This window comes from Mustela lutreola, chromosome 7 (genome assembly GCF_030435805.1).
Source record: "Mustela lutreola isolate mMusLut2 chromosome 7, mMusLut2.pri, whole genome shotgun sequence".
NCBI classification, from domain to species: domain Eukaryota; kingdom Metazoa; phylum Chordata; class Mammalia; order Carnivora; family Mustelidae; genus Mustela; species Mustela lutreola.
This window is the reverse complement of record NC_081296.1, coordinates 151,959,118-151,976,442: the sequence shown is the minus strand read 5'-3', so window position 1 is coordinate 151,976,442 and position 17,325 is coordinate 151,959,118. Positions and strand designations below refer to the sequence as shown.

At 67.3% G+C, this 17,325-nt stretch overlaps 1 protein-coding gene across 5 annotated transcripts; it reads right to left on the bottom strand.

Moving 5' to 3' along the window:
- Positions 1-375: 375 nt before the first annotated feature.
- On the bottom strand, positions 376-17,083 carry INF2 (inverted formin 2). Of its 5 annotated transcripts, XR_009355935.1 has the most exons (24): positions 16,920-17,083; positions 14,944-15,343; positions 13,616-13,731; positions 13,375-13,534; positions 12,960-12,993; positions 12,326-12,467; positions 11,433-11,574; positions 10,592-11,290; positions 9,990-10,135; positions 9,844-9,905; positions 9,230-9,332; positions 8,941-9,026; positions 8,466-8,566; positions 7,747-7,817; positions 7,552-7,659; positions 7,391-7,461; positions 6,430-6,550; positions 5,921-6,085; positions 5,700-5,802; positions 5,265-5,426; positions 4,099-4,698; positions 3,569-3,625; positions 1,273-1,341; positions 376-905 (listed from the first exon to the last, which is right to left on the bottom strand). XR_009355935.1 is itself a non-coding variant. In XM_059183300.1 (23 exons), the coding sequence occupies exons 1-22, from the start codon at positions 17,004-17,006 to the stop codon at positions 1,313-1,315; spliced, it is 3,708 nt and encodes a 1,235-aa protein (XP_059039283.1). In that variant the 5' UTR covers positions 17,007-17,083; the 3' UTR covers positions 376-905; positions 1,273-1,312. The 5 variants fall into 5 exon arrangements, 4 of the variants coding, with proteins under 4 accessions (XP_059039283.1, XP_059039279.1, XP_059039282.1 ...); XM_059183300.1 differs by lacking the exon at positions 3,569-3,625; XM_059183296.1 differs by having other exon boundaries at positions 376-1,341; positions 16,920-17,082.
- Between the last annotated feature and the right edge of the window lie 242 nt (positions 17,084-17,325).

The following is a 17,325-nucleotide window of genomic DNA, read 5'->3' as shown; positions in this document are numbered from 1 at the left end:
CAGTGAACCCCGCAAACACGCTGCGTGGGAGAAGCCGGCCACGGAAGGCCACGTAGTGGCCTCTGTTTATAGGAAATGTCCACAGAAAACAAATCTATGGAGATGGAAGCAGACTTAGGGGCCGGGGGAGGCGGCACGGGGCACGCCTGCTAAGAGAATTCAGGGGGATGATGGAGTGTTCTAGAACTGAATCTCTGTGCTTGACGGCTGTGGAAACCCGCTGGAGTCCATGGGTGAGATTTCTGTACAGAGGTGCTGGGCTCCCCACGCCCCCACGCTGGGGTCTATCGGGCACCTGCTCCGGCCTGGGCCCGGGGGGATTTTGGGGCAGTGGGCAGGCCCGCTTGCTCGCCGCTCCTGAACACCACGCAGCACTTCCTGGGCCGGCTTTCTTCTTTATTGGTCTGAGCCTCTCCGTACGCCAGCCTCAGGAGCAGACCTGGGGCAGGGGTGGGGCGGGGAGGCTGGCCGCCTCCAGGCCTGGGTCCTTGCCTCCTCTTAGCCTAGCAGGGGTGGAGCCCAGTCCCTCCAGAGGCTGCAGCAGCTATAGCCACAGCGACAACCGTTCTGGTGACATGGTGGCCAAGCCTGGTGGCAGCAAAGGCTGGGTGTACAGGGGCGGGGGTCGGCTCCACAGGGTCCCCCACCTGTTTGCTGGGCAGAGGGACCACGCCGGCCAGCCTGCCCCTGCCGCAGGCCCGGGGGTCCTCCACCCACCTATGCCCAGCTCAGCTACCGCAGAAGAGCAGATACGGAAACAATCCAACTCCGTTAAAAACCACTCTGCCCCAGCCCAGGTAAGCAGGCTGAGAGGCGGAACTGGGAGCGGGGAGCAGGGCGCAGGGGCTGGGTCAGGAGGCGGTGGGCGGGGTGTGGGGGCTCCAGCTCTGTCCGGCTCCCGGGCTCTGTGGGGAGAGGTCTGTGAGGGCCTGTCTCCAGAAGCTTCTGAGCGCCCGGGGCTGGAGGGCAGGGCACGGCGGAGAGGCGCCCTGGGGACGCAGCCGAGGCTCCTCACCCCTGCGGGCCGTGCCATGGGGCATGCGGGTGTGGGCGTGGGCATCGGCATTCAGAAAGCAGACCACACGGGGGCTGGGGGCGTGCAGGCTGTCCAGGAGGGGGCCAGGAGGCCGGGCGCTGGGGCCTGCTGGGTCTCGGCCAGAGCACCCCAAGCAGCTCTGGGAGGCCCACCTCCCCGGAGGGTAAGGCACAGAGTTTTGGTTTCCCAGGGGCCCGGTTCCAGCCTGGCCCTGGAGGGGCCCAGCTCAGCAGTACCTCCGGGGGCCCACCGTGGTGGGGGCCGGCCGCAGCACTCTCACTTGGCTTTGGGCTTAAGGCTGAGGCCTGTGGGAAGCGAGAGGAACAGCATCTTTAGGACAGTGCCAAGCAAGGTGCCTGCCTCCGGGTCCCCAGGCTCCTGTGGTCCCACCGCCACAGCCCGGACGGCTGCACTGCGTCTCCCTCGGTCCACGCTGACCCCGGCCCTTGTTTTCCGGCAGCAAGACCCTCCCGGGTGGAAGTCGCTGGGATGGCCCCCAGCCGGCGGGCACTGTCCACCCGCCCAGGCCCGATCCCTGGGCCTGCGGTCCCCACCCCCAGCCCCACCAGGCCCTGCTCTCCGCCTCCTGCCCCACCCCTGCCTTACCCCCACCAGGCCCTGTGCCCCACCAGGCCCTTCTCTCCCACCTGACTTCACCCCTCCCCGAGGGCCAGGCCACACTGTCCGCCCCCATCAGTCCCGCTGGCTGCCTCTCCCTGAGCTTCCGGCTTCCCGACCCCTGGCGCCGGACGCGTCAGACCTGTCCTTTCCCAGCGGCCACAGCTCCTTGGTTCCTGCCACCTGGACGCCCCCTACCTGGCCCGGCAGGCCCCCGGCCCCCTAGAGCCCTCTGGTCCAAGGGCCCCTGTTCTGTGCTTCCCTGCTGACGCCCTGCCCCTCCCACCCCAGGCCCCCGGGGTCCTGAGCAGATGGGAGTGAAAAAGATGAGGCACACAAACGAGAGGCAGAAAGGTCAAAAGTCCCTCAGAGCGGGGTTTCTGTCCCTGCGCCCCAGGGTGCCAGGACCCCACACAGCAGGGGCTCCCACATCACCGCCTCAACCAGGCAGTCGGCCTCCAGGCCCCGGCCCGTGGGAGAAGGGGTCCCGAGCCCCTCTGGACCTGCTCTGGGGTGGACTCAGGTCATGTGGGAATTCCTGCCCCAAACCCCTGAGCGCAGCCTCACTTAGGACACCCCGGGGGCCGGGTTGGGGGCCAGGCGGCAAGACGCCTTGAACCTTCCAACCCCTCAGTGAGCTGAGAGCAACGCCACAAATGCTATTAATTTTGCTAGTTTTGGAAAGTTCTTGCCGTTTCAGAGTGGAGGGCGCGTGGTGGTCGTTATGGTCTCACAAATCCCCCATCTGGTGGCCGTTTTTCCAAATAAAAGCTTGAGACGGAGAGGGTGAGATTCTCTCCTGCTCCCAGCCAAGGGCATGTTGGGGCCCGGGGAGGCAGTGGACTGTTGTGCCGGAGGACAGGGGGGCGGTCCTGCGGGGGTGCAGAGCTGTGCTGGGCACACCAGGCTTTCCCTGGACCGTGGCCACACATGGCTGCCAGAACCCCAAACCCAAAGATCCCACAGCCCCACTCGCTAGTGCTCGCTGGTGTTTCACCGGAGAGCCAGGCTTCGAAAGTAATCCCAGCAGCAAGCTCGGGGACTGAGGCTAAAGCCCGTACTAAGAGCGGGGAATAAACCGTCCGGGGGGTGCGCCTGGCTTCTCGCCTGCCCTTGCTTCCTCTGGGCACCACTACACCTCTCCTCCATGCCCTGGGCCCTCTGGGTCAGCACCGAGCTGGCTGCAGGCGGCCCCCTGCTCCCAAGGAAGTGGATCGGTTCGCCATCAGCACGGCCCAGAACGCAGCAGGGACCCCAGGCCTGTCTGTCTGCACCTGTGAGCCTCTCGGGCCACATCTGAGACAACCATGGTCCTGCCCGTCCTCGGGGTCCCGGGAGGCCCAGTGCTGTGGACCCGGGATGTGCCTACAGACCCATCTGCGGTCTCCAGGACCTGGCTACAAGGGAGGGGAGGCATGTCCATCCCTTGGAGAGGGCCCGTGGCCCGTCTCTTCCTGGCAGCCGGACCTTGGGACTGCTTCTGTCCCTCACTGCCTCCCTGGGGACATTTGTGGCCCGACTAGAGCTGGGGTGTGCCCCGTGGAAGGTCTCAGAGCAAAGGTTACCACCCTGGGAGATAGAAGTCAGGAAAGCCCCAGGTTAGCCGGACTGCTTGGGGCAGAGGCGACCCCCGCCTGCCTGTCCCGCTCGGAGGCCCCCCACCCTCCTGAAGCCCCTCTACCCGGTGCACCTTTCGAGGTCGCGCCTGGCACACAGCGGACACCAGCTAAGCGAGGCACGGCTCCCACCCTTCCAGAGGGCCAGGCGGGTCCCAGCACCAGCAGCACAGGAGGACAGGGCTTGCCGACAGGCCCAAGCGGGCCGCAGGGAGGCAGGTTAGCGTCCAGGAGGGGCTGGGCGCGGGCCGGGCCTCCGCGGCCACCGTTAGTGCAGGACACCAGCACGAGTACCTACCTTACTGGATCACACAGAGTCTTTTTGTTTTATTATCGTCAGAATCAGGGACAACCTCTGCTTTCAAATAAGAGAAACGCACTCAACGGCTTATTCCTGGCCTGCCCTGAACTCGGAGCTGGGGGGCTGCCGGACGCTCGGGCGGTGTGGACACGGAGCCAGACCCGTTGGGCCTGGGGCAGCCCCAGGCTACACCCGCCCCAGCTGCCGCTCCCTGCTGGGGACGGCATGAAGCAGGAGTTAGGGGGTTTGGGCTGTGGGGACAAGGGCCGCCCGCCCCCAACCAAAGTTGCTCCTCCCCCGTGCAGAACGGTGGCTGTCTCTTCTCCTGCAGGACGTGGGGTGTCCTGGGAATCACCCACTCTCGGGAGGAAGAGGAGGGAACGGCCAGCGGCAGCGAGAGGCGGAGGCCCTGCTGGGGCTGGACGAGCTCTGACCGCACACCGGAGTCCCCACGCTCTGTGGGCCTTGCCTACCCGCGAGCCCTGCTTCGGGGGACAAGGCACGACGCGAAGGGAGCCCCAAGTTACCTTCCTGGTTCCTCGAGGGACGCTTCTTCCTCCGCTTGCCCATCCTCTTTGAGGCCTGTCCCCGGGTCCTGGGGAGAGTGCCGGACCCTGAAGAGTCCGTGACTGTGTCCTCAGAGAAGGACCTGTCCAAGGACGTGTCCAGTGCAGAATCTGGGGCCGTGTCCTCCTGGTCCCCATCCCCGTCCCCAGCCACACCAGGGCCTGTGGCAGGGAGGTCAGCCTCCTGCATCCCCTCCACGGTGCTGTCGGCCTCAGCCCGGCGGACGCCTCGAGGGGCTGTGGGGTCTTCGGCATCTTGGCCTGACCCCGTGGCCCCAGGGGGTTTGTCACCAGACAGCCTGAGAGGTTTCAGGGCCTGTGCACTGCCCAGCACCACCGGCCAGGTGCCCTGACAAGGCTGGGGGTTCTGGGGGTCCTCGGTGGTCAGGACGTCGCTGGCGTCTATGTAGCAGGAAGAACGCCTCTCCAGGGACCCAGGCCCGTTCCCCTGTGGCGGGTCTGCAATGGGCTGCGGGCCAGGGGCAGTGGCGTCGGAGAGATCCCAGCTCTGGGGCTCAGAGGCTGGGCCACCGGTGCCTTCTGCAGGGACTCTGGTGGCCGCTGTGGACACAGGACGCGGCAGCTGAGGGCAGGGCCCGACTCCCAGGCCATCCTGCGGGCGTGCCCAAGCAGAGGCCTCTGTCCATCTCAACATCTACCCGAATGCCACCAGCACTGCAGAGCCCACTGCCCCGAGAACCTGCCCTGGTGGCCCCGAAGTGTGGGTTCCCAGAGAGCAGGCCCATGGTGTGGCTGGGCGGGGGACACTGGGCCAACTTCATGCCCGTCCCAAGAGCCCCCAACTCCGGGCAGCCCCGCTGAGTGGAGCGCCCCTCCCCCAGGCCCCGGCCCACCTCTCCCACCACCTCAGCAGCCTCGAGCCCCAAGACATGGGTCAAAGGCCCACTGCCTGAGGGGGCTGCAGGGAGCCCTCTGCCACCGGCAAGGGGACCAGAAGGCCGAGCTGACCCTCTAACCCCACTTCATGGCTGTGCCGTTTCTCTGGCAGCCAAGCAACCACGGGGGTTCTCCCATGAGGTCAGAGAGGGCTTCCTGGAGGAGGAGAGGTAGCAGGCAGCACGGAAAGCAGGAGGGAGACAGCGATGAAAGGTGGGAGAGGCTCTCACCAGGCGCCTTGTCCCTCGGTGGGTCCGTGGCAGCTGCCTTGCCGCCCCCCTCCGCGTCCCCCCGGCCCCGGGCCGTCTTCCGCAGCTGGAAGCCCTTCCTGATGTCCGCCAGCAGGGCGTCGATGACACACACTTCCTCCTGCTTCCCGACTCCCCTCCTGACTGAAAGGCCCCCAGACCCTGAGATAGGCTGCCTGCGGGTCCCTGGACCCCACCCACGTGACCCTGGGAAGATGACCAGGAGGGGTGGGCGGTGCCCCCAGAGCTTCGAGGCTAGGGGATGAGACCCGGCCCCTCGGAGGCCCCCCGCTCCCCCTGGGCTCCCCCTGGGCCCCCCCTCCCCCTGGGGCCCCCCAGCTCTCCCTGCCCCCCCCCACCCCCAGGCAAGGGCCACCCCCCGCTCCCCCTGGGCCCCCCGCCAGGGCCTGGCCTCACCCGGCTTCCCGTCCTCGCCCCGTGGCCTCCGGGCCTCCTCCTCCGCCAGCTGCCGCTTCCTCCTCTCGGCCTTCGCGGCCTGCTCCTTCCAGTCCTTGTTGTCCTGCGTGGGTGGGCGGGGAGCCCGTGACCCCCAGCCCTCGAAGGACAGCACGAGCCCGGCACCCCGTGATTCCAGCAGCTCTGCCTGAGCCCGGGGAGGGGTTGCGGACCCGGCCCACCTTCAGGGCGCGCACGAAGAGGTCCCGGAAGGTCTTCATGGTGCTGAACGTGTCCTCCAGGGACAGCCGCTGCGCGTCCTCGCACAGGTACCGCGCCAGCTCTAGCTTCTTCTCCTCGATGGCCTGGAACACCTCATCCAGCGCCCGGGAGGCCTCAATGCTGGCCTGGGGATGGGAGGGCGCGGTCACGGCCCAGGGAGAGCCCCCACCGAAGGTACCACCGGCCCTCAAAGGGTCACGGCCCCGGGGTAGCCCTGGGGGCAGGGCGGGGCCCAGCTGCGGGAGGGGGATGGCCGCTGCTGGTGTCCGGTGTCCGTCTGAGCAGGACAGAGAGGTCTGGGCACTGCAGGCCCCAGGCTCAGAGGAAGCCTCTCCCTTGCAGGAACGACCTTGGGATCACGGACAGCATGTTGCCCTCCTACGGGGCCCCTCACCCTGGCCTGTCTTCCCCGACCACCCAGGAGACCCCCTAGCAGCTGCCTCCTGGCCCGGACCCTGGCCCAGCTTGCCTGGAGACGTCCGGCGTACTGCTCCTGCACCTCGGGGATGGAGGACGACACCTTCCGCTCCATCTCCAGAAGCTTCTTCAGGTTGGTGCTGGACTCCGAACGGATGAGCTCAAGGTTGATCCTGAAAACCCCAAAGCCAGGCGGGGTCAGGCGACAGCTGATGTCCAGTCTTGCAGGGTCAGCGGAGGGGCTAGTGGGGGCCTTCAGCCTGCACACCGGCAGGAATGGCAGGGACACTGGACGGCACACCCTCAGGGTAGTGGGCGACAGTGGACAGCACACCCTTGGGGACAGCGGAGGACACTGGGTGGCACACCCACGAGGATGGCAGGGACACCCACAGGGACAGTGGGGGACAGTGGACGGCACAGCCGCAGGGACTGCGGGGGACACTGGGCTGCCCTCAGGTTCTAGAAGCATATCAGAGCTCCAGGAAGGGCCAGGCGGTGCCGGGGGTGAAGTGCTGGGACAGGGACCCCAGCAGCTCAGCCCATCTTTGGCTCTCAGGCCTGAGAACCTCCCGTAGCAGCGTGTACCTGGAGTTGGAAGGTCCAGGCCACCCTCCCTGAGCTGCTCCTCTGGGCCGAGTGACCCTAGGAATGCAGCCCCACTAGCCTGGGCCTCAGTGTCCTCATCTGTACAACGGGCGTGGCACGGCCTTCCTCATGGGCTGTTATGAGGCTCAGCCTTGGAAAAAGGTGGCCTGAGCCTAACCCCTGGTGTGACCACGACCAGGTCGCTCCCTACCGCTCCTAGGTCTCGATTTCTTGCCGTAAGTCACCTAGGAACAGGCCACGATGGACCCAAAGTCCTATTCAGATGTGAAAATGACCGTTCTAGGCGGCAGTGGTTCCTGGGGACCCAGCCTGGCCCGGCCACCTCACTGGCCAGGACCAGAGGTGGGGGTGCTGGTGGGTGCGCCGGTGCGGGCGAGCCCCGTGGGGGGGCAGGGGGCACCTACCCCGCTGCTTGGGAGGGCTGCTCCAGGTCCCGGGGCAGCTGCAGGAGGTCTGGGTGGCCCTTCTCTGCCTCCTGCAACAGGATAAGTCGGGTGAGTGTGGTGGTGGCCACACCCTGGCCCCGGGGGTGCCTGAGGGGGGAGTGGGGCCAGCCCGGGTCCACCTCCAGCACGTGGTGCAGCAGGGTCACGCGGCTCTGCTGGGACTTGGTCTCCGTGAGCTTCAGCAGCGTGCTGATCTTGAAGCCGTCGGCGTCCCCCGTGTGGCTGCCCTGCGAGGGTCCGGGTGTGGAGTAAGGGCCCCTGAAGCCCGGTGGGAGGGGGTGGGCATGGGGGGTAGGGGGGCGGGGCCCGCTTACGTAGTTGAGGAAGTTTCCAATTTTCAGGATCAGCTGGCAAAAGACGGGCAGCCGATGGCTGGTGAGCAGGCCTGGGGGAGGGCGCCAGGGCTGAGGGAGGGGTAGGTGCTGCGAGGGGTCTGCAGCTGGGGTGTGGGGGTCTCCCCTCCCCTCCCCAGGGTGCGGTCCCCAGGGGTTCCAGCGCCCCCAGGAGCAGGCCCAGGGACTCTGCACTCCTGCACCCTCCCCACCCCGGGAGCAGATGACTCCTGGCCCCTATCCGGTAGGATGCTGCTGAGAGGAATCTTCCGAAAGGTTGGAGCCGTGGCCTCCCTGGTTCTCAGCTAACCATCCCTTGGGGCTTCAGGGATCGTGGCTGACATGGGAGTGGATGTCCACTACGTGCGTCCCTGCCCTGGGGCTGGGGTACATTCCTGCTTGACCCTCTTTTGGAAAAACTGCTGAGCATTCACAGGTGTCCCTGAGCACGCCCCTTGATGTGCGTGCCTGTCTCTGTGTATGTGAGCCCGCGCGTGCACGGGGGGCCTGCGTCTGTGTGCGCAGATGTGCATGTGCCCGTGCCTGTGTGCGTCTGTGAACGCACACGCGAGTGCGTTTGTGTGGCGTGTGCCTTAGGGCAGGGGGTGTGTCTATGGTGAGGTGGGGAAGGTCCGTGCCCCGGGACCACTCGCCGTGTGGATTCCGGGCCCCCCCGGCCCCAGGCTGTGCCCCCCACTCACTGCAGCAGGCGGCGAGCACCAGCTGGGCCTTGGGCTGCACCATGTCCAGCACGACGGCCGCGCCCTCACACAGCAGCATGCACTCCACCCGCAGCTGATAGCTGGGGACAGAGCGGGGAATCAGGGCCTGGGTCCCCCACCCACCCAGGGCCTGTAGCACGGGGGCCCACAGCCTGGCCCTGGTCAGTGTGCACATTTCCGGGCCGGGTTCCAGACGGGGACTCCACAGGACTGGAGTAGGGCCTGGGAAGGGGCACTTGAGACAAACACCCACATGGGACCCGGAAGACAGCTGTCCCCCTGCAGGGCTCCCCACCTTCTCGGAGCAGGGGGAGCGTGAAGGATACGTGCGGGCTCCCCACGGAGCCCCAAGGGAACGGTCTGCACAGCCGCACTCCCTCCTCTAAGTCTGGGCCCGGCTCCCCTGGCCCCATCCCTGCCAGTGGGCCCTGGGGTCCGAGGGCAGCCCATTCACCAGGGAATGCCCAGCAGGAGGAGGTAGAATTGGTCGGCGTTGGCCAGCTTGGCGCGGTCCTCCGTGAACGAGTGCAGGTTTTCGATCTGCAGGGAGGAAGCCCACACGTGGGATCCTGGCCCCCATCCCCTCCCAGGAAGCCCCCGCACCGCCCGGCACCTGCCCATGCCTGCCCGCCAGGGCCCACTCATGTCCAGCACAGCTCCGTGTGTCCGTGTGTCCGTGCGTCCCCTCCTCTTTCCCTGTGGGGAGCACCTGGGCAGGGCCGGCAAGGCTCTGCCCCACTCACCTCGTGCTTTTCGGGAAGGAGCTTGAGGAACTGCTTAAGAACCTCCACGTCGAATTTGGTGGTGTCCCCAGCCCGGATCATGGCGGTGACGTCCTCATTGGAGCTGCGGGAGAGAGGGCGTGGTCTCGGTGGGAGCAGAGGGAGCACCGGCCCCCTCCTCTGGGCTCCTGGGGGACCTCAGCGCATGACCTCTTTGCTGCTCAGGCCCGAGCTGCCGGGACACAGAGAAGGCAATCCACCCGCCTGGGGTCGCACAGTAACGTGGCTGGAGGCCGATTCCCGTGCTCCCTGCCTGTCAGGGCACCCCTGCTCCTTCTTCCTGGGGGCTGCTCAGGACCCAGGCAGGGGGCTCACGCATGCCCAGGGACCTCCCTGGCAGGAGCCGGCGCTCAGCAGCTGCAGGGAAGGACCCAGGGGCCGGGGGCACCGCCCGCTGCTGTCTGGGCCTCTGCTTCCCCAAGGAGCAGGCTGGGGCTCTCCAGGGCCCCCAGTTGGGGCCGTCTGGGGCACCGACTGGCCCCAGGGAGGGAGAGTCGCACTTCCCCGGAGCGACCCCCCACCCAAGGCACTGCGCAGCCCGAGAGGGCAGGGTCTCGGCAGGACGAGCTGCTCACCATTTAAACTGCTTCAGAAAGATGTTGAGGTTCAGGCTCTTCTTGGAGTCCAGAAAGGTGATCTGGAAAACACCCCGCCCTGGTGTTGGTACCTGTGGCTGCACAGAGACCCGTGTACCCCCACAACTGGGCCAGGCCAGCCCTACCTCCTTGGGCTCCTTCCTGGCGGGGGCGGCCATGCGCTCCTTGGGCTTGGCCTCAGGGAAGCAGAAGAGCCGCTCGATGCTGGAGAAGTCGGGCTCCACGACCTCGGCGCCTAGGCTGCTCAGCGAGGCCCACATGGAGCTATGCTCTGGGGGGCGGGGTCCCCGGTCAGGCTCACGCCGGCCCTGGGGGCCAGGGATGCCCTCCGGTCGCCATCACGCCGCGTGCACATGGACGGACACACGCATGCCCGTATCCCGGCTGGCGGGGAACCGGCCGTCTCATAAGCCTGGGCCTTGACCTTCTCTGACCGAGCATCAGCACCCCGGGGCCCGGGCAGGGCAGGGGCTGTGACCGCAGAGGGACATCTCGGCTTACCAGGGCAAGTGCGGGAGGAAGGGTCTTCTGGCCGGTCCCCGCCCCTGTCCCCACCCCAACCCCCAGCCCCGGACGACCGGGGAGGAGCGAGCCCAGGGCGGAGATTGACCAGTCCGGCCCGCAGGCGGGGGGACCCTTGGCCCAGACCCAGGCACATACACCACACGTGGCGGGGGGATGTGCGCAGGAGGGCGGGGTCCGCGGCCAGGGAGACGGGGGTCCTCACCTCGGGCCACGTTGGACGGCAGCTTCTGCCAGTTGAGCTTCTTCATGCGCAGAGAGGGAGCAAGGACTCGCCGGTGGCTGGGGATGGGGGCAGAGCCCTGGGCCGAGATCGTGTGCGCCACGATGGTCTCCTCCCCACCCACCGGAGAGGCGACGGAGGGACCGGGCGGGGGAGGGGGTGGAGGAAGGCCCCCGTCCAGGCCAGGTAGTGGGGGTGGTGGGGGGCACCCCGGGACCGGGAGTGGAGGAGGTGGGGGAGGAGGGGGAGGTGGGGCCCCGCCAGAGACAGGCAGCGGGGGTGGGGGAGGGGGTGGGGGAGGGGGTGGGGAGGCCTGGGCCCCCAGGACTGGCAGTGGGGTCGGTGGGAGTGGTGGGGGTGGTGGGGGCGGGGGAGGGGGCCCTGCTGAGGAGGAGCCGGGGAGCGGGGGAGCGGGTGGGACCGGGGTGGGTTTCTGCAGCTGTGGGGCCACCGAGCCATTCGCCCTCTGCACGGTGAGGTGCAGACCGCTGAGCCCGGCCTCGGGCTGCTGCTCCTCCACATCCGCCTTCAGGGAGCCACTGTTTTGGGGCGCGCTGTCCTTCCGGCTCTGGCCTAGGTCGGCCTGGACACTCTTGTGGGCCTTGTTCAGGGAACTCATGCGTGGTCGCCCCTTGACGGACAGGAGGCGCTCTACCATCTCCTCCAGGGTGCACTCCTGGACTGTGTGGGGGTGTCCAGGGTCAGGGCAGAATGCCCGAGCAGGTGGGGGGGCGAGGGGCCGAGGAGGGACGCCCTCCCACATGGTCTAACGCCCCACTGTCCGCTGCGCTGGGGTCAGGGACACACCGCCCCACCTGCTCACCGTCACTGGCCAGGAGCACGGCCCGGTTCACCAGGTTCTCCAGGGCCTCCCAGAGCAGCTGGCTGGAGGGCAGGGTGGGCTCCAGGTACAGGAGACCCTGCAGCACGGACAGCAGCCGGGCCGATGCAGGGGAGCAGCTCACCTGGGCGGGGAGGAAAAGGGCAGGTTGGTAGCCGCGCCCTTCCCGGGGCCGACAACGGCGTCAGACCACCGGGGACGTCTGCCCCATCGCTGCTCTGTGCCTCGCAAGGGCCCTGCTGATGGGCCAGAGCCCGGCTTCCCAGACCGGTGCCCAGGTGACATTGGGGGTTAGACACCGCTCCATGCTAGGGGCGGCCCTGCGTGTGGTGGGAGGTGGCCCGGCATCCCCGGTCTCCATCCACCCAAAGCCAGTGGGACCCGTTGCCCCACTGAGACCCCCCACATGCGTCCAGATGTCCTGGATGTCTCCTGGCAACACTCGTCCCCTGGCCGAGAGCCCTGAGTTCAGTGAAGGACAGGCGCTCCCACCAGGGAGGGCCTGAACTGGACCAGAACCCAGCCTCCTGGCCTCCTGCTGGTCTAGACAACCCTGGGGCCATTTGAGGCCATCCACTGGCTGGAGGTTTGGACAGCTCAGCTACCTCTGATCTTTGGGACAATGTCCTAGAGGGTCCTGTGGCCTTGGCTCTGGGCCTGTGCCAGCGAAGACTTGCCCCAGGCCGCCTGCGCTGGCTCTGGGCTCCTCCTGGCTCCAGCGCCCCCAGCCCCTCGCTGCTCCCTGCTGGGGCACCAGATCCGGCCCTACGGCTCTGGTCAGGGTGGGGTCTCCCGGGGCAGGGAAGGCAGCCACAGCACAGCCCTGGACCCCCGTCTCTGGAGCCAGTTCCCCACAAGCTTGCTCCCTGGCTCACCTTGTGGAAGAGAGACTCGAAGACCTCCTGATGGCTAGTCATGTTGACGCCCCCGCAGACGCGCAGGAGCTCCTGCTCGTCCTCGGCTTTGGCCTCCTCGAAGGCCTCCAGCTGGATCAGCAGGTCGGCGTCCTCCAGGTCTCTGGGGCGAGAGGGGCCGCATGGGCTGAGGCTGCTGCCCTACCCGCCTCCCTCCCAACCTGGGACAGACACACAGACAGCCCTGAGCGGGGTGTGCTGGGCACGTGGGCCCCATAGCTGGGGCAGTGGTCCTGACAGGGGCCCGGGAGGGGTGTTCTCAGCTGCATGGGTTCCCAGAACTCAAGTAAGTTTGAGTTTCAGGAAAACGGCAAGTGCTGTTTAGCCTAAGTATGCCGTACGCGCTACCGGGGACGTGCTCACACCAACGGGATGGTCGCTGTTGTATCTGGCACCCCCCAAGCTGCTGGGTGGCCCTGCTGGGCGGCCCGTCAGGCAGCGTGACGGATGACAACGGCGAGGTCTCCGGGACCTGGGTTTAGCGGGGCGGGCCCGCGGGGGCTACTCCCGAAGTTCCCTCTGCCCGTTGGGAGGTGCTGCTCCGGACCCAAGGGGAGGGTGAGCCGGGTTTTGGAGAACAGTGATGGGGACTCACCGTAGCCGCGTCAGAACGTCCAGCAGCTGCAACCCTGGGAAGGGACACTGGGGTCAGCGGGCTTCGGAGGCTGCTCGGGTCAGCCCCGTCCGAGGTCGCTTGCATCTTCTGATACCTTCCCCTCTGCTCTCTCCCTGGGCTCCTTCCCACCACCCAGAACGTCCAGCCCATGGGGCGGGAGGGGGACCTGCCATTCCTGTGAGTGCCAGGAACACTCTGGAGGGCACACTAAATGGCACGGCCACCACTGGCAGGACCGGAGCTGGGGGGGTCAGCCTTACACTGAGAGCCATGCAGGACTCATGTCCAGGGCCCCAGGGCCCCGAGTCCACCACAGGGAGCGGCTGGGGGCCGCTTCCCAGAGCCTTCCTCCGGGGTCCCGCAGGGGGCACTGGGGCGGGCTGTGGGCGGTTACCCGTGAACTCCCCACGCAGCTGGGTGCGGGTGCGGAGGTCATCGGGGCCCAGGATGATGGCGTTGACCACGCTGAGCAGGGTGACGACGTAGGGCACATTGTCAGTGTCGGAGAGCTCGTTCATGATGACGCTGAAGCGGTACTGTTGGCTTCGCACCGTCTGCAGGGCGGGTGGGGTCAGCATGTGCCCCGGGCGGGGTCAGCACACGCCTGGCCCGCACCCAGGCGCCCCAGGGCTCACCTTGTAGTGGTCCAGGGCGTCCAGGGTCAGCCCGTGGCCCTCAGGGGAGTAGATGCACAGGGCAGCCAGCAGCTCAAATACCTGCTTCTTGACCATCACGTTGGATGTATCCAGAGCTGCGGAGGGTCAGGGAGTCTCAGCGGGGCCCCCCCATCAATACCAGGCCTGGGCTCCTCCTGCTCCCCGCTGTCCTGAACCCACACTCCAGCTGGACAGGCAGAGCCCGCAGGTGGACACCAGGGGGCACTCTGCACCAGCCCATGGGCCACATCAGGGGCTGGCCTCCCCCTCCCCAGGCGCTGATCTCTCCAGGAAAGGAGAGGCAGACCATGCAGGGTCAGTCTGCTTGAGCTGGGCCTTAGCTCTGAAAGTGGTCCCTGCTGGCTCTGGGCCCAAGGCTCACACTGGCACAGCTTCCCGGGCCAAGCCCATGACTTTGCCCAGCAGCTTAGGGTACCTCCTTGTCTTCATGAGCCCCTGCCTCCCACCTCATCCCCTGGGCTGGGAAAGCTCTGGGGGTGTCCCTCAGCTGGCCTGCTGAGAGACCACAAAGGACTCCACACAGGCATGCGCCCACTCCCAGGGGCCAACCCACCAGCACTCCCCCACCCCTCCCTAGAGCCCCAAGCATCGGGGGACAGGGTTGCTGCCACAGAGCAGGACAGCCCGGCAGGCCAGGAACACAGTGGGACCCCTGCTCACTAAGGACCACCTGAGGTCATTCCCAAAGGTTGGAGACTAACACTAGGTGCAGCCTGGGGAGCCTTCCTGGAGGAGGCGATGGAGAGTGAGAACTTAAGGAGTCAGCAGGTGCACAAGGCACAGAGCAGCCTGAGCAGGAGGTGGGAGCGGGGCAGAGTGGGCAGGGGCGGGGTGTGTGGGGGCGTGGAGGATGCCTCCAGCTGCAAGTGCTGGCCAGAACTGAGCGGCGGTGACCTGTGAGGCTCCGAGGGGCTTGCGGCCAGGTACAGTGTAAGCGGGGGCGCGCCGCTGGACGTGTGTTTTTGGCCCAGATGAGTCCGGCTGCCAGGGCACGGACCAGGGTGGCAGGTGTGGGGGTGTGGGGTTCTGTAGGCCGAAGGCGGGGAAGGGGGCAGGGCGCGAACAGGCAGAGGGCTGGGCGGGAAGACCAGGCAAAGCCACGGAACAGAGGGGGCAACTAGGTACTGCTGGCGGACCGCGGCTCCAAGCTGACCTGGACGTCTCAGACCTGGGGCGAACGGGCACCTGGTTCCTCCTCAGGAATCCCTCCCGCTGCCCTCCGTGGCGCAGGGCCCCAGCCTGAGCTCGGGAGGCCGTCTGGGCCCCCGGCCGCGGCCGCGGCTCACCCAGGGACAGCTGGCGCACGTAGGCCTGGTTGCTGAGGATGTACTCGATGCCCTGCTGCGAGTTCATGACGGCTCGCACACAGCTGACGCACGTGAGCTGCAGCAGGGCGTCCGAGATGCGGGCCACCCCGCGGCCGGACAGGCGCGCCAGGGCCTCGAGCAGCAGGTCCAGGCCGCTCTGCTCCAGGAACTGCACCATCCAGCCGCCGTCGCTGCTCTCCAGGCGCTTGCGCAGGCCTGAGTAGTTGACCACGGACGGCATCTGCAGCAGCCGGGTGCACAGCTCGGGGTCCGCGCTCTCCAGGTTCGCCTCCGTGGGGTCCGAGTCCTGGGGCCCCAGCTTCTCTTTGAGCGCCGCCCACTTGCGCTGCGCACCCTCCTTCACCGACATCTTGCCGAACTGTGGGGCCAGAGGGAGAATTGCTGTGAGCCCCCAGCCCACGACGGGAGGCGGGGTCTCTCCCTGTGGTGTCTCCCTCCACCTGCCAAACAGGCCTGGGAGGGGGGAAGCTGTGCCCTTGCCCCGTCAGGGCCACCACTGTCCACGGGATTCTCACGCGCCCCCGACGGACGCCTCCCCGTCCGCCCGAGGACCTCGAGGTGGCCACACCGGTAGGAACACCACTGACTCAGTGGTGACGATGCACCAGAAGTGGCGTCTCTGGGGGTCCCTTATCTTGTCCCAGAGCACTTCCCCTGCCCCAGGGACAGGCTCAGATAGGGAGAACTGGGAGGGGCTGTTCCAGACCCAGGGCACTTGGGGGCTGCCCACAGCCTCAGGCGTGTGGCTGGGGAAGGGGCTGCCTCGAGGGTCATGTCTGGAGCCCACCCCCCCATCACAAGCATGGCCAGGGCCCCATGGGGCCCTGCAAGGCCCTGGCCTCCGAGGCCCTCAGGTGGTCAGGCTGTATGGGCAGAGGGCCGGATGTCCCCCTAAACCCTTGGCATGTGGACTTTACTGAATGCAGTCTCAACAAGGGCGACACCCCCTCCAAGAATGCCCCCAACACCAGCCTTTCCCCAAAGGAGGCCATACCCGCTGTGCCTCTGTGCCTTTACCACATCCACCAAGCCACGCTCCTGGGGGCCCTTGGCGGTGACTCTGTCCTTGGCCAGAGCCCCTGGGGACTGGCCTCAAAGGTCAGTGGCAGGCCAGGCTCTCCTGCAACCATGTATGGCTTGGGTCTTGCATTTAGTGCGTGAGAAGGGCAGCACGGAGCTGCTGAGAGGGGCCCGAGAAGCAGAGCATGGGAGGACCGCCGTGCCTCAGGCCCAGGGCCTGCGCTCGCCACTGCCCACCCCAGCCCCCGAAGTTACAGGAGAAGCAAGGGTGGCACTGGAGAAGCCAGGTCATGTGCCCATACCCCAGAGCTGGAAAAGGCAGAACCGAGTGAGCCTGGAGCCCAGGCCAAGGGTGGAGAGAGGCTGGCCGTCCAGCCCGGCCTCCCTCTCAGGGCTGCCGGACCTAGAACCTTAGGGGGGGGGGGACTCCAGGGGCCATCGGAGGCCCTACAGGAGCTGGAGGCTGAGAGGGGACAGGAGCCCAGAAGTCTGCCCCTGGCCTGGCTCCTGGCGAGCATTCCCGAGGCCCCGCCCCCTCTGCCTCAGTGAGCACCTTGCGCGTCCTCTGTGCTCCCCGAGCCCCTGTCCCGCAAGGGATGGCCTGGCCTTCCTGCAGCCTCTCCTCCACTTGCAGCCCCTCACCCAGGCCCTGGCTGGCTGCCGCGCAGGCCCATGGGGTGGCCCAGGGAGGCGGCCTGGCTGAGGGGAAGAGAGGCTCCGGCCTGCTGGGGCATGGGCTCTGGGCCCACCGGGCCACTCACCCTGCATGAGACGCACTGTCCTCACCCAAACCTCCGGAAGCAGCCCACTGGGAGCATCCTGGGAGGCCGCGGGTGTGGGCGACCCTGTGGGGAGGGTGCGGCGTGGCGTGTGGTTAGCCCTTGGGACTGCCCCGTATCCCACGGTCCACTCACCCAGATGCGCAGGACCTTCCGGCTGCCTCCGCCCACCCACTCCAAGCCCTGCTTTGGGCTGCCCCTCTCGCTCTGCTGGCTTCTCATCCCTGCGAACCGCTGAGCAGCCCTGCTGCCGGCTGCGGCTCTGGTCCCTCCCGGGCCGTTCCCGGCACCATGAAGAGCACAGCAGAGCGGCCTTGGCACACACTGCCGCCCACCGTGGGTGCTGCAGCTTAAAAGGGGCAGCCAGGAGTGACCCACCCTTCCCCGCCCCCACACCCGCCCCCTGGCCCCAGTCCCTGTTTCCTTGGCACAGCGGAGAGGCTAGAGCACGAACCCTCCCAGGCCAGGCCTCCAGCCTCCTGAGTGTCTTCTCCAGCCAAGAGCCCCAGGGGTCCCTAGATGCAGGAGACAATCTCTCAGA

What these genes read in the sequence shown, in the direction of transcription:
- INF2 (XM_059183298.1), bottom strand. Translation starts at nt 17,006, where the DNA reads ATGAGAAGCCAGCAGAGCGAGAGGGGCAGCCCAAAGCAGGGCTTGGAG. An exon ending in TCGAGTCTCTCTTCCACAAG is followed by an intron (nt 11,575 to 12,325) that starts GTGAGCCAGGGA and finishes CTCCCCGCCCAG; the next exon opens with GTGAGCTGCTCCCCTGCATC. An exon ending in ACCGAGGGACAAGGCGCCTG is followed by an intron (nt 4,699 to 5,264) that starts GTGAGAGCCTCT and finishes CTGTGTCCACAG; the next exon opens with CGGCCACCAGAGTCCCTGCA.